The 14,177-nt window shown below is 36.6% G+C and overlaps 1 protein-coding gene across 1 annotated transcript in view; it reads left to right on the top strand.

The window, feature by feature from the left end:
• The window catches only part of PRPS2 (phosphoribosyl pyrophosphate synthetase 2), a 30,483-nt gene extending 16,456 nt beyond the window's left edge, over positions 1 to 14,027 (top strand). The window contains exons 2-7 of the mRNA XM_072414437.1: positions 227 to 410; positions 8,533 to 8,631; positions 9,299 to 9,423; positions 10,432 to 10,605; positions 11,862 to 12,021; positions 12,470 to 14,027. Coding sequence (XP_072270538.1) covers positions 227 to 410; positions 8,533 to 8,631; positions 9,299 to 9,423; positions 10,432 to 10,605; positions 11,862 to 12,021; positions 12,470 to 12,562 — 835 coding nt within the window. The 3' untranslated portion in view covers positions 12,563 to 14,027. The remainder of the gene's footprint in view (positions 1 to 226; positions 411 to 8,532; positions 8,632 to 9,298; positions 9,424 to 10,431; positions 10,606 to 11,861; positions 12,022 to 12,469) is intronic.
• Positions 14,028 to 14,177: the final 150 nt, after the last annotated feature.

Below are 14,177 nucleotides of genomic sequence, written 5' to 3' on the forward strand. Positions count from 1 at the left end.
GAAACTTTAAATTTAAGAGTTAGATGACACCTTTTGGAAACTGAACAAATGGCTTTAGATGTATATGGATAATGTTATTTTAATAAAGTTTTAAAAAAAAAAGTTTTTTTTTTTTTTTTTTTTTTTTTAAGTTTTCACTTTTGTTGTTGTGACAACTTTTCAAGCAGTTACAATGCAAATTGTCAAAAGGCATTATGTTTACATACAATTCTCTTTTTTTCCTTAGTGTTGAGATTGGCGAGAGCGTGAGGGGGGAAGATGTTTACATCATACAGAGTGGTTGTGGTGAGATCAATGACAACCTGATGGAACTTCTCATCATGATAAATGCCTGCAAGATTGCTTCTTCCTCTCGAGTCACGGCTGTCATTCCATGTTTTCCATATGCTCGCCAAGATAAAAAAGACAAGGTAAGATAAGTCACCTCTATTCTTTATATAGGTTCTTTCACAACTTTCACAATGCAATTTTTCATAAATTTACCTACTGATCTTGTTGAGCACCAAATTTCAGTGAGCCTTTTGGTGATCTTTTTTACTGACCTGGTGCTTGCTTTTGTTCTTTATCACCAGAACATGGCATTGGGTAGCCTGATTTTAAATTGGGGATTAACATTTATGGTGATGGAAGATGTGACTTAGATATGGATGTTCCGACTTTTATTTAACTAGAAAATATGTGCTATGGGAACCTAGTGTGTGCAGAGGTTTTCAAATATTGCAGTGAAGATTATGGGGGCATCTGCCAGATAAATAAAATAGTGAGATAGGGCTATTTGGGGGTAGCTCTGTCATAGAACATGATGTTTGGGGAAAAGGCTGACAAAGATGCAACTGCAAACATTAAAAGGGATTGCTGGAACATAAGCTAGTGCATTCAAGGTCTAATGGCCCCATAGGAACTAGTGATAAAAATATTTTTCTACTAGGATTTGGACATGTGTGCCTTCAAGATAACTTGGTTCCTGATAACAGAATCTTTTAGTAGTAAAAGAGAAAGTTACTGTATCACTTCATAAAACACATGGGGAATTATTGCAAGTCATATGCTCTGTAAGCAGCTGCTCAAACTGATCACTGATCTGGGATCTCCTTTATGCACACAGTTAGAAGAATCTCCAGCAACTAAACAAGGACATTTAGACTGCTTTGTTTCCTTTTATCTATTTATCTATCGGAATGAAAGAATAAATTGCTGTGGCTGATGAAGAACATGTTCCAAATAAATTTCTTGTATAGCTGTGTCATCAATTCTCATTATTTGCCACTACCGTTCACTTATATCTTGTCCCAAAGTAAGCAATCTAACCCATGACGTGACGAGTTATCAGTGGATCTGTCCTAAACTGACCTTTATTTCCCTACAGTAGGTTTAATGACTGTGGACTCTGTAAAGTGCTGCAGTAGATGTCAGCACTTTATAAATGAATAAATAAGGACACTTCAATACCTTAGACTTTGTAAGAGACTAGAGTGAGTGTGTTTGGAAATTCCTATCCTACGTAAGGTGGAAAAAAAAAAAAAAAAAAAAAACACGGCTGATACACTGCAACTATACCTGGAATAAAACAAATGTTATGAACATGTTAATGTCTAACAAGCTTTCCCGAGTTAACGATTAATTGGGTTTCCATCCATATATGGTTTATTTCTAGAGATGCTGACAACAAATTCTCAAATTAGAAACTATCTTGGCGTAAACTGCAGTGATGTGCTCTACTTGGGTGCCTAATGTCTTAATGATTAAAAACAGTTTTATCACTGTGCCTATTTATATAGCTCTAATGAAAGATCTCTTCCTCTGCTTTACTGCTTTTATTATCCTTCTCCTATAAATTACTTATACAATACTTTGATACTGTAAAAGATAAATACTTTATAAGTATGTGTTTTGTTTAAAAAAAAAAAAAAAGTTTATATTTGAAAAGCTTAAGCTCTCAGCACACTTGAATTGATATTTTAGGGTTTGGTAGATACTGGGGAGGTAAAGCAGAACTATATCCAGCTGTACTCTTCTGTCCCATCCCCTAGGCACACAAGACTTCACACAGAAGATGAATCTATGCATGTATCAAGGTCTACAGCACTAATAGAAAAGACTGACGGCATAGAACACCTTTTCTAGACATGAGCCATTACGCATAAGCCAAACCAAATGGTTATATGCTGGCTGGAGTAGGTGTGGAAATTTAATGTGCAAATTTAGGGAAAAAAAGCTGACAGTAGGTAGAGTGTGTTGTTTTTTCTTTATTTAATGCTGTAAGATATCACTAAACAGATGAAATAAAGATTGGATGAAGAACTGGGTAATAATTGTGATCTTTAGCGACTTTTATGGCTGGCTGACCAGCAGCAGCTGCCATTTGTCCCAAACAAGTGATATTAATTTGGTGTTTAGATAAGCTTTTATGAGTTCTCAGGAAATGTATGGCATTATTTGTATGGAGAAAGTTTTCATGAAGTTTTGTTTATGCTTCTCTGCATTTCCTCAGTTACCTAGAAAAACTGGTTTCAGGGTATATGAACCAAGTCTTCTTTATACGGCTGCTATTTTCTGGTACAGTATTCTTAAGTCTTCGTGCTTTAAATAGCCATCCCTTATCTTAAAGTGCATCTAAAGTACATGGAGAGTTCTGTAGCATTGTTCTCAGTTGTAGCACACCCCTGGGTGTTGTGAATGTAATGGGTCCGCTCCAACCTAACCAGGTGACACCTGAATTCCTAGTGATAACATGAAGATGGCACTGAAACTGACACAGCCTGGTTTTATTTGAATTGGCTAAAAATAAAGGGGGTTACAAAACACTAGAAACCGTATTAAATAATATTATAAGTAATGTACCACAATAAACAGTAGTTACATAAACCCAAACACTTGGGTTTTCTGACTAGATACCCCAGTACTGCCATTATCTAGCAGCTCCCGATTCTATACATTCCAAACGTGTCTCACTGCACAATACGCAATACTATAACCGTCCGTGCAAAGAATGGCTAACTTTCAAAATTCATCATTAGTATTACTGAATATGTTCTGCAGCATCAGTAATATTAGGACTGGCTGGATCTACCAACACTCTTCTCTTCAATGCTGTGTTCTAGCAGCACAGAACAATAGAAGCAAATAGAATCCATTTCCTACTTCTGTAACTGGGGTGAAGATGTCAGGCTTGTGGACAATCCTCATGGGACACAGGATACTCACAGGCAAAAGGGAACCTCACTTACAAATGGAGGAATGTTGCCTTTACTGTCCTGGTAGATGATCCTGCAAACAGTCTCGCCAGTTGCTGGGATGCTGCACTCCTCCTCCAGACACAGGAGCACTGTCCTCCCCACACCAGGAATGCTTCCCTTTCTACTCATACACCAGACTTCTCCTTCCTGCTGTGTCTTCTTTCAGTGCTTCTTTCAGTATGATGTAGTAGGATATTACACTTTAAAAATGGATCAATAGACATTATGTAGGGTGTACAAATGCATAATACACATAAAGTCCCCTGAGTTTTCTGCATATTTACAGTAATCTGTGCTTCTCTTCCCTTTACCTCTCTGCACAATACTTATTGGTGGAAGAAGTGTGTGACCCCTTCCACAATATGCAGTGGGGGTGTCTAAATAGTGCATGGTTGGCTAAGAGGCAAAATTATATGGGGGCAAGGAGAGTGTCCCTACCCCTGTGCAGGCACTGACTAAGGTATTCTGCCCCTTACACGGGGCTTCTGATTACAGAGAAAAAATACAAAGTGGTGGCACCTAAAGTTGCTTCCATTACTGCTTTTAAACTGACAAAATTCCAGCACTTTCACATGCAAAAATCTACTTCAGAATGCTTGAGTGTATAGCTACGTTGCTGTGGTTGTGCGTGTTTTGTATTTTTTTTTTTGTTTTTTTTAAGGCAGGGACTGCTAAGGCTTTTTTAAGGTGAGTATCTGTGTCCTATTGGACTGAGAGCAAGTCTATTCAATGAAAATAACCTCTTTGCCAGTTGTCACTAAGAGAAATATTGGAACATTTTCTATATTTGTGTTCTTTTAGTACCAGAATACATAGGAAAGGCCATTTCTTTTAGTAGGTTTGGTCAACAATAGCTGATAGTTTCTAACTCCTCCCCACTCCAAACAATAAATCTGTAGAAACATGGATTTTGACTTAAGTTACACTCACTTAAGTAGAACTGACTTTGATGTAAACCTTGCAAGAGTGGATATTTATCTGTTACGCCATATTTGTGCTTCAGGAACCAAAAACCATAACATTTTATTCATCCGTGTTCCCAAAGAAATCATTTTATGTATCTGCATACTGAAAAATATTTTACCATGTGAATTGCCTCTGTTTAAGGAAACAAGATAACCAATCCCAAGGTCTTTCCTTCAAGAGCAAACATTGTTCCTGTACTAGAACAATGTTTAACTAACCTTTAGCTGGGGGGAGAGAAACTGCTGCCAGTTTACTCCTCAAACTCTGAGAATTGTGTAAATTGTTTATTTTTAAGTTACCTGGAAAGCAAATGTGCTCCAAAAATTGCAGTTTACAGGTATTTGGATGACTTTTGTTACAAGTGCAGGTCTCTAGCCAAAACAACATCACATTCTTACAAAGACAAACGTGGCAGCGTGTGTCAATTCTCCATGTCGTGTGCACCGTTCTTTCATAGTTCTGCTTTCTCTGCTAACAGTATTTGTGATTGGGGAAGGTCAATAGATAAAGTCTTTAAAACAATTCATATTTTGTATTTTAATTTAAAAAATTCTGCTGCCACTATTGTGTTGCAGTAAAGATTCATATTTATGGAATTTGTATGTACCTTGGGGAAAGTAATATCTAATAATCAAAGGCTAACTGTCCAATATCTAAATGTTTAAAGTAAGGAGTGTGTGAGACATTTGTATATTTAAACATACATTTATTGAGGTAATAATGATTACAGAGCTGCGTTAGTTTGTGTATTTTGTGTCTGTCTAAATTCAGCTTGCAATAATAATCTGAAGAACACAGAAATCTCATGGCAGACACCAACTTTTCTATTGCTCCTTAATGACTTATGGTTGGCAATATTAGTGCGAATTATGTGCCGGGTGAAGGTAATTTGTGTTAGAAAACGCCATGGTAATTTTAATGACTTTTATTGCTTTATAATACTTGGACACCAAAGTGCAATTTTTTCCACATCAGCCTTTTGTGTCTCAGTTATTCAGTTGTTGAATAATTCTAGCTAGAGGTGCAATTTGCAAGCTAGAATGGGCCACAGACTTTATTAAATGTAATAAAAATTTGAACTTTAACGTAAAGAGCTGTTTAAACATTGATTGTGATTATTTAGAACCTATTGGAATCAATTCCTACCTGATTATTTACACACTATAATAAGTTAAGCAATAATAAAGACTGGAAATGACACCAAGTCCTAACTTTCTGTCATGGTTAGCATAACCGTATAGGAGGATGTGTGCGATAGTCCCAGATAATATCCTCTGCTTGGGAGGTCCCACTTTCTCAGTCCAAAAAAAAAAATAGCTAGGATTTCTACAGTATATTAAATTAGGGCCACTTTCAGACTTGTGGGAAACGTGATTAGGCATTTCTGGAGGCGTTTATATGCACCTGGGAACAGTTTTTAGAGTCCACTGTAGTGGTTTTTAGGTGGTTGCAGTTGATTTCAGCTTTTCCTCCAGAGGATGGAAATCAGTTGCATGGATAGAAGTAAAATGCAATGAAAATCCTTTCCAGGCACTTCTTGTTATTGGGTGACAATATGTTGTCCTTGTCTTTCAAAACCCTTTTTCAATTAGGTCCATTATAGGTGCAGCTGCACGCAATTATTCCTGTTATAGGCTTTTAGTCTGATATATATTCTGTACAACATTATATATATATATATATATATATATATATATATATATATATATATTACAGTGGCAAAATGTTCTACATTGTAAATCAAAGCCTGATCAAGGAAGAAAATATAAAAGATTTGGGGTTAAAAGTAATACGAAACCTTGACTGTAGCCTTTATCTTCCTCTTATGTAGATTACTCCTGCCATTGACAACTAATGGACATGGATGTACATTGTTCAGCATTTTAATGGCTTGGAAGTGGGCACTACTTTCTTTTACTTCATTTTTTTTTCTATTAGGTAATAAAGGGGAAAAAGGGCATAAAACATACAATAATTAAAAAGGGAAGGGCTACAATAGTCCAGTCTGGACTATGGTTATGTTAGGAGATTTCCATGCTTTTCAGGGGCAATAGGATATAACCAATTTGTTGGATTTTTTTGGGTAGGTTTAATCTTACTAAATAGAGCACATTCTGGGGAAGCTGGAAGGCATCAGTGGAGAATGGAAGAAATTGGATGAAAAATCCCATAGCAATCAGGCATGACCACCAGATGTTCCTCCATAGTGCCAATATTCCTAAATTCTCTAAAACAGAGGAGATGAACCTAGGAGAATTCTCAAAATTCTATCAGGGACAGATTACCACTTCAACATAGTCTTATATTTGAAGACAGGTTAAGTGATATTTTGGATAGGCTGCTAGCCATCTCACACCACTTCTCCAGTTTCCATGTCTTTCCCAGGTCATTTTCCCAAGATCTCATGTAGGCAAGCTTAAAGGTAACTGGCGGTATTTAAAAAAAAAAAAACTCCAGATGTGTCATATTTTGTGTTTTGAAACTTAAAGTGGATCTACCAAAAACCAGGTTACTTATATGAAGTAAACCTTTGTTAAAACACCATTGAAATTTAAGTGGATCTAGATCTGGTATAAAGTCAGGCTAACCCCACAGGGGGATTATAGGGGTATGGACAGAGAAAGGATTTGGGATTTTGTTAATTTAGTTCCAAATGGACAAATTGTAAATTGTATGTATGGCATATTGTAAAGATGGACATGAAATTTTAGAGCGTAGGTGAGCTAAGACCTGCATAACAACTTCGATTGCCATAGGGGGGCAAGCTAGGGACTCGATGTCCACCAATTGAAGTCTATTGTTAAATAGAGGGGCACAACTTTTTTCTTTTTTAAATTTAAAATGTGTTCTGTTAAACAGACATTGCTAAAGGGTAAAATGATTAAGGGTGTCTTTCTGTTAGTGGCCACAAGATGTCAGTATGTATTATTGTATTTTACATCTGCATAATAAATGCATTTTCTGCAGAATTACAAGATTTCCTGTTCATCTCAAACTATTTCTTTCATTGCAAGGTGATTCCTTCACTTCCTCATTACTCTACTAAAATGGTTTGCGGGTCACGCGGAGCTGGAACACCCACGTTTAGTTTATAAACTGGACCACACTGTCAGGAAGGAGTATGGAGTGTTAAACTGTATAAAGAAAGCATAGCCATGGTTTAGTACAGTTAGGTCCATGAATATTTGGACAGAGATAACTTTTTTTCATTTTGGTTTTGTACATTATCACAATTAATTTTAAATGAAACAACTCAGATGCAGTTGAGCTGCAGACTTTCAGCTTTAATTCCGTGGGTTGAACAAAAAGATTGCATAAAAATGTGAGGAACTAAAGTCTCTGTCCAAATATTCATGGGCCTAACTGTATGTGTTGATTGTACAATATATCAAGTGTCAATAATCCCAAGTGTAAAACAATCTTGTAACCACACATACTTTAAATCAACTATGCTAAGTCTTTTCATCTGTGGATCCATTCCTGTGCTGAACCCACAAATTTTTTGATGCCGGGAGGGATAAAATTGTAGGTGGGTGGCAGTCCCTGTATTATGGCCCAACTAGTCAGTACTCGCCCTAATACAGCCAGGTGGTTACTGAAAAGGGCCGGGTGGTGCGCCCAGCTAAAAGGGGCTGGGAAGAATACTGCATTCAGTGTCTGAAGTGGCTATGTTCAATTGTAAGGATCTCTATTGAACCCCATCATACCCCCCCTGATGTGAACACTCCACCTCACAGGAACAACAGAGGGGCATAAAGTTGTGCAGCATAGACAAGCACATATGGCTTAGATAGGACTACCCACCTGACTTGTTTGTGCTGAAAAAGGTTGAGCAATCTTTATCCAAAGTAAAATAACAAAATAAAAAGCCAATCATTTTTCCTTTAATAAGCTTTATTGTCCTGCTTTTGTCCAACAGTACTATAGTCATAGAAGTGTTCAAGGGGGATTATAGTGCTGATATCAGGGACACGCGTATTATCTTCAAGAATTTGTTTTACTTTTCTCATCCCGCTGTAGTTAGCACACAAATACAGATTTTTTTTTTTTAAAATACTACTTTAATCATTAAACAACTCTGTAAAATTTGTTTGCCCTTTTATTGAAATTGCCATGTGGCAATAAATGATGGTTCAGATGTAAATTTGTGCTTCTAGCTTATTCATAGCAAACATGCATTTCATTCATTTACACTTAGCTTTTGCTGAGTCCAGAAATATGGGTTTGGATTACCTGAAGGCAAGACAATACATATTTGTGGATCTCTTTCATTGCCTTGGTGGTTCAGAAATTTTATGTATTTATCTACTTTTTTTTATTATTTAAACAGAGTCGGGCACCTATATCTGCCAAGCTGGTCGCAAACATGTTGTCCGTAGCTGGAGCTGATCACATTATCACCATGGATCTCCATGCTTCCCAGATACAGGTACACATACATTGATGCTTGATTTCATTAGTTTTTTCACTAAACTTGTCTTGTCTGCTAAATGGGTTAACATACATGTCTATATTAGCTAATTGTGTTTGAATAATGTTAAGGATGGAGGAGGCATGAAACCTTCGAGCATCCTGGACAATATACTGTTTTTTAAATGCACCGTTGGGAGATTGAAGTCATCAGGGTGTCTTCTTAGGAAACACACATCTCTATGCTCCTTTTAGTCAGCTTTTCCTGTTTACTGTGTGCTTTGCATATGCTAGAGTTGTATTAGGATGAAAAATAGTATGAAAACACAGAAATATTGACCCTATTTCAACAGCTTGATTTCAGTAGCACAAAGACTAGAAAAATTGAAGCCAGAAAGCCCAGGGAGTGACGAGTGGTTTTAATGATGTGCTTGATTTGTTGCAGCTATGATTTTGTTTAGTGTTTTGCTAACCTGCATCCAACTTAGTTGCCGTACTCCTGTCCATTAAAGGCACATGGTTCATTAACAATCAACAGATGAAATATGGGAGTTAAAGTTTAATTCTGATTGCTTCCCATGTTCACTTTTTTTTTTTTTTTTTTTGCTTCAAATTTGCTGGTGTTTTGTTACTGCTGTTGTGTTTTGTAATTGTGTGATGTAGTATCCTCTTTTTGTGTTTTTCAGGGTTTTTTTGACATTCCTGTAGATAATCTGTATGCTGAACCAGCAGTACTGCAGTGGATTAGGGAGAACATCCCTGAATGGAAGAACTGCATCATTGTATCTCCTGATGCCGGTGGTGCCAAAAGGTACTAGCTTTATTTTAGGACTAAAGATATAGTCACCTAGAAAAAATACTATCCAAAATGGAATTAAAATGGTGATGATTACATTGACGTGGTAATAGAATATGAGCACCATGTGCTTTGGAAACTTAATGTTCATTTAACTAGTTTTTGAGATTTTTTTTCTGCTGCTACTAGTGGTATTAAATATATATAGGGGGAAAAACCAGGGCACATTATTGGCAAGTTTTAAAGTCCCCCCTGTTCTGCATCACATTATTTATAGGTTTGCACATCTCATACCAGGACCTGTTATGTGTTACACGTCTTCTCTTTTTGCTTGGATCTTAAAATGACAAAATTTATACTAAAAAACTTGCACATAACCTGGAATATAAATTGGCGCAGATAGGGAGGAGTGGGCTGAATGACCTTGTAGTCGATAATACAAGAAATGAGGTGAACTCATGATAATTTACTGCAGCTTCTAACATTCGGGAGTAACAAGTATGTTTAAAGGTCTGCATTGTTTCTGCATTTTGTTTTTTTTACCCCACTCTGTATCTGTGACATATGCACATTTTGGACCTTTGTTGCACTTCTCCACGTTTGAGCTTTTAGTACACATGATATCTGTATATCTCACAGCTATATTATAAAATTGTATGCACCCATGGTTTATATTTTCTATCTATGTTAACCCAATTCATTTTATATTCCCTGAATAGATTAATCCATCTTTCCCCACTAGATGTCTCCATTCTACTTGGTCTTAATATTTTAAAGTGGATAGTTCCTTGGGTGTTTAGTATAATCTATATGGCGAATTTGATTTAAGTGCCAACATTTTTCCCTTAGCATGGATTCACTTTCTAAAAAAAAAGTGCATGCACTTTCTAAAATGCATCAACCGCTACCTATAAAATACTTGTAATGGTAAATGTACAGGTATAGAACAACCCAACGCAAATATTTTTTCTTGTTTATTTCTTTTTTTAATGATCTTTTTCTTCTTCCTTTTTTGTATTACAGAGTAACATCAATTGCTGATCGACTAAATGTTGAGTTTGCCTTAATCCACAAAGAACGAAAAAAAGCCAATGAGGTGGACAGGATGGTATTGGTTGGAGATGTGAAAGATCGAGTTGCAATTCTTGTTGATGACATGGCTGACACTTGTGGAACTATATGCCATGCTGCTGACAAGTGAGTATTGGCTTATTGTAAACACAAATACCACTCTACCACTGGGTTGGAAGTCTGACATCACCGGGCAGTTTTGTCTTAAGTATCTGATTATCTGTGTAGTTGGCTATGTTAAGTCAATGCTTAAATTCTATACTTGAAATTTTACATTTCAACAAGTCATTTTTGGAAACATGTTTGCTATGCTTTTTAAATTAAATGTGCATGTCAAAATGTGTTCTTGTTTTTAAATTTAGAAACTACACTAAACATTGTGTATTTGCTCTTCTCCATGCAGCCTAAGAAAAATGGCAATATAAGTGACCTTTTTAGAAGAAAAAAAACCTGATGCCAGCAGCATGGCCTGGCTCTGGGTTTGCATCCACCTTTGCTGTAACCAAGCTGTTCCTGGCCACCACTAGAACGTGCTGTTTAGTATTGGGAGATCTGCTCATCATTGAGCTGAATAATCAAACTATCTCCCAGAAGGAGATTTGTCTGAGTACAGCAGGAGATACTCAGAGCCAGGAGGCTGCAGGCAATATTGCTTGGAACTTTAGAAAAGGTAACCTATCAAATTCCCATTTTTTTTAAAGGCTGCTGGATCAAGTAATAGGTGTAATGTTTTGTGAATGTTCAGTTTTTTTTTTTATAGCTCAATCTACCAACTATGAAAAATAAATGTTGGGTATTTAAAAGGAGCAGATGAAAGACAATGACTGTGCAACAAGCAGAAGTCTTCCCATTTGTATTTCTTAGATACCGCATTAGTGCCTTTCTGCATTTGACTCCTTTACCTTTTTTTTTTTTTTTTTTTAACTTTTTGGCTTTATTCAGGCTTTTAAGCATTTCCAAAGACTCCAAAAGCCTACCAAAGCCTTGTAAAAGGTTTACATGAAAGGGTTGTTTTTTGTGCAGGCTTTAGTCTTTTACAAGCGTTTGTTCAAAAGCTCAATGAAAGTCTATGGAGACGTCTGGATGGCCAAAAGACCCTAGAAGCTACAAACGCCTATAAAAGCCTGCACAAGCTTTTGCAAACACAAGCTTTTTTGCTTGACAACAATCTTGGAAGCCTAGCTGTGCGGGGTGGGCTTCCAGGAGCGTTTAACAGCCAGGTTTCTCAAAAGCAGGTCTGAATAAACGGTAATTGTAGAGCCAAAATCTTTAAGAACAGATGTATGTTTTTGCTCCTGTAAATACCCTTTAAAGCACTTTAACTTTATAGTCAAAGGCTATATAGCACAGATGTATTAACTTTGCAGCGTTTTATGTTCTAGATTGCTTTCTGCTGGAGCAACAAAAGTATATGCCATTTTAACGCATGGCATTTTCTCTGGACCTGCCATTTCTCGGATCAATAATGCGGCATTCGAGGCTGTTGTGGTTACCAACACTATACCACAGGAAGATAAGATGAAACACTGCTCAAAGATCCAGGTATCCTTATAAAGATTAGATGTATACACTTTTTTGTTCACCATGGGGACGTTTCTGACACTTGTTCCCTCAAGTACATACATTATTACTTTAGCTGGAACAGCCAGCTTTAAATTGGGTGTGTCTTTTGTAAGCAGGGTAAAGTAACATTTTTACCTATGCTGGTGTGACCTAAGAGCTTTACTCATGACTAATTACAGCAGCCAGCTTTTCTGTTGTTTAAAATGTTGCAATTTACTGTGCTTGTATAAATATAAATAACCATTTAATGCTGTTTACATATGCTGGCCAAACACATAACATTTTCCCATATTTTCACTTTTTTTTTTTTTTGTATCCGCTCTTAATAGTAGCCTTTAGGTCATCAGTAGTAGTACAAGAATCTCTAGTATCTGAACTTTACGGAAGTTTTAAAAACGAATTATTTTTTTTTCTTTCTCTTCACAAGGTAATCGACATTTCAATGATCCTGGCGGAAGCGATTAGAAGGACTCATAACGGCGAATCTGTGTCATATCTCTTCAGCCATGTCCCATTATAGACTCTTTTCTTCCTGCATGCAGCAGCACCCTTTTTTTTAAGCAAAGTTAACCAAAAGCCAGATATAAAAATGCCTGTTAGCAATTTCAAATACTGTACCCCTCTTTCCTATCCTTGGAAGAGTGCAGCTTAGGAGAAGATAGAATTTTTTGTTTTCTCTTTTTCTTGGATGCTTTCTGTTTATGGCACTGCTAAAGGCAACCTTGGATTCCTGGTAATCTTACCTTTGTATTTAATAAAACCTCTGTGTATGTTTTTGGATACAAATACGGCTGTATACTTGCACAAGATGATTTATTGGTGAATGCCACCAGTTTGTTCTGACACTTTGAATGTTACCTTTTACAGTGAAAGGCTTTGGGAGTTTAGGGTTGTGTGGGAAGGGTAGGGATCTGATATAAAGAAATCTTATTTTGTACTGTATGCAGTTGGAATATTATTAATCTTAGCAGATGTTGAATATTTTGTATGTTCATACTAGACTGTGGGCCAATTTGTATTGTACAACCTTCAACATTAGTAAAGCTGGCACATTGGTGTAGTTCCTTTATGTTGCACCTTGTATTTTCATCCCCAGTGCTGTTACAAGTTTGTGTTAAGGTCCTTTTCATATTCTAGCTTTTATGTTTCCCATGTTTCTCCCCTCTCTACCCAGTGACATTTAATGAATATCCGCAGTAAGAAATGGCAAAACTCATTACATTTCCCCCCCCCAAAAAATGGTCTTTTTACATGCATTCTTTCTCAGAACTAAAGCTGCCCACATTATTGGGCTTTAGAGATGAGTTACCCATAGCAATCCAGGTTAAACCCTTACTAGTGCAGGATTAAAAATCACTGCTGTGGGCAGGTCATCAGACTTCCACACACACGTACCACTAAGTATTAGACTAACCCCCCTAGTCAGATAGATTCAACATTATGTATCCTTACATTCTGCAGCCATGTTTGATGCCTCTTACACGAAGGAATATGGCAAAAGTTGGTAAGTTGTTCCCAAGATATAAGTGGGCTGTAAAATTGAATTACTGACTAGTATCCTCTTACCTCAATGACAATCTAGAAAGCACAGGACAGCTGAATTGTTAAGGGCATCTTTATTGTAAAAGTAGAAACATATAATCTATGCATACTTCATAAATGTATTACATTATTGCCCTTCCCACTGATGATTTGTTCAGTGCATTGTTTTTAAGATGCAAATTAGGCCAATGCTTTAAGATGTCGATATTTGTATATCGGTGTGCAATGTCACAGCGGGTGATAGAACTGTTGAAACATGAATAAACAAAAGAAATTGTGTTGTACCAAAGCTGATGCAAGACAGAGCTGCACGATGCATTATATTGTGTTTTTACATGTTTTGTTTCCTCCAAATGGGTCTCTGTTGCAATTCATTTGACAAAAGAATTTTTTTTTTTTTTTTGCTTAAGCAATAAATTAAGAATTTTCTGTGGACCAATTTACCTTGATGTTTAGTTTTATTATTTTGTACTGTGATAGCAGCCGGCTTATACTATTGTCTCTTCTTAGGTTGATCTCTTTCAGCCTTCTTGTCAACCTTGTAAAAGAAATACCCTTCTACCTGTCAGTGAAGAATCTGTATGCTACTTTGA

Source organism: Pyxicephalus adspersus, chromosome 1 (assembly GCF_032062135.1).
Source record: "Pyxicephalus adspersus chromosome 1, UCB_Pads_2.0, whole genome shotgun sequence".
NCBI lineage: Eukaryota > Metazoa > Chordata > Amphibia > Anura > Pyxicephalidae > Pyxicephalus > Pyxicephalus adspersus.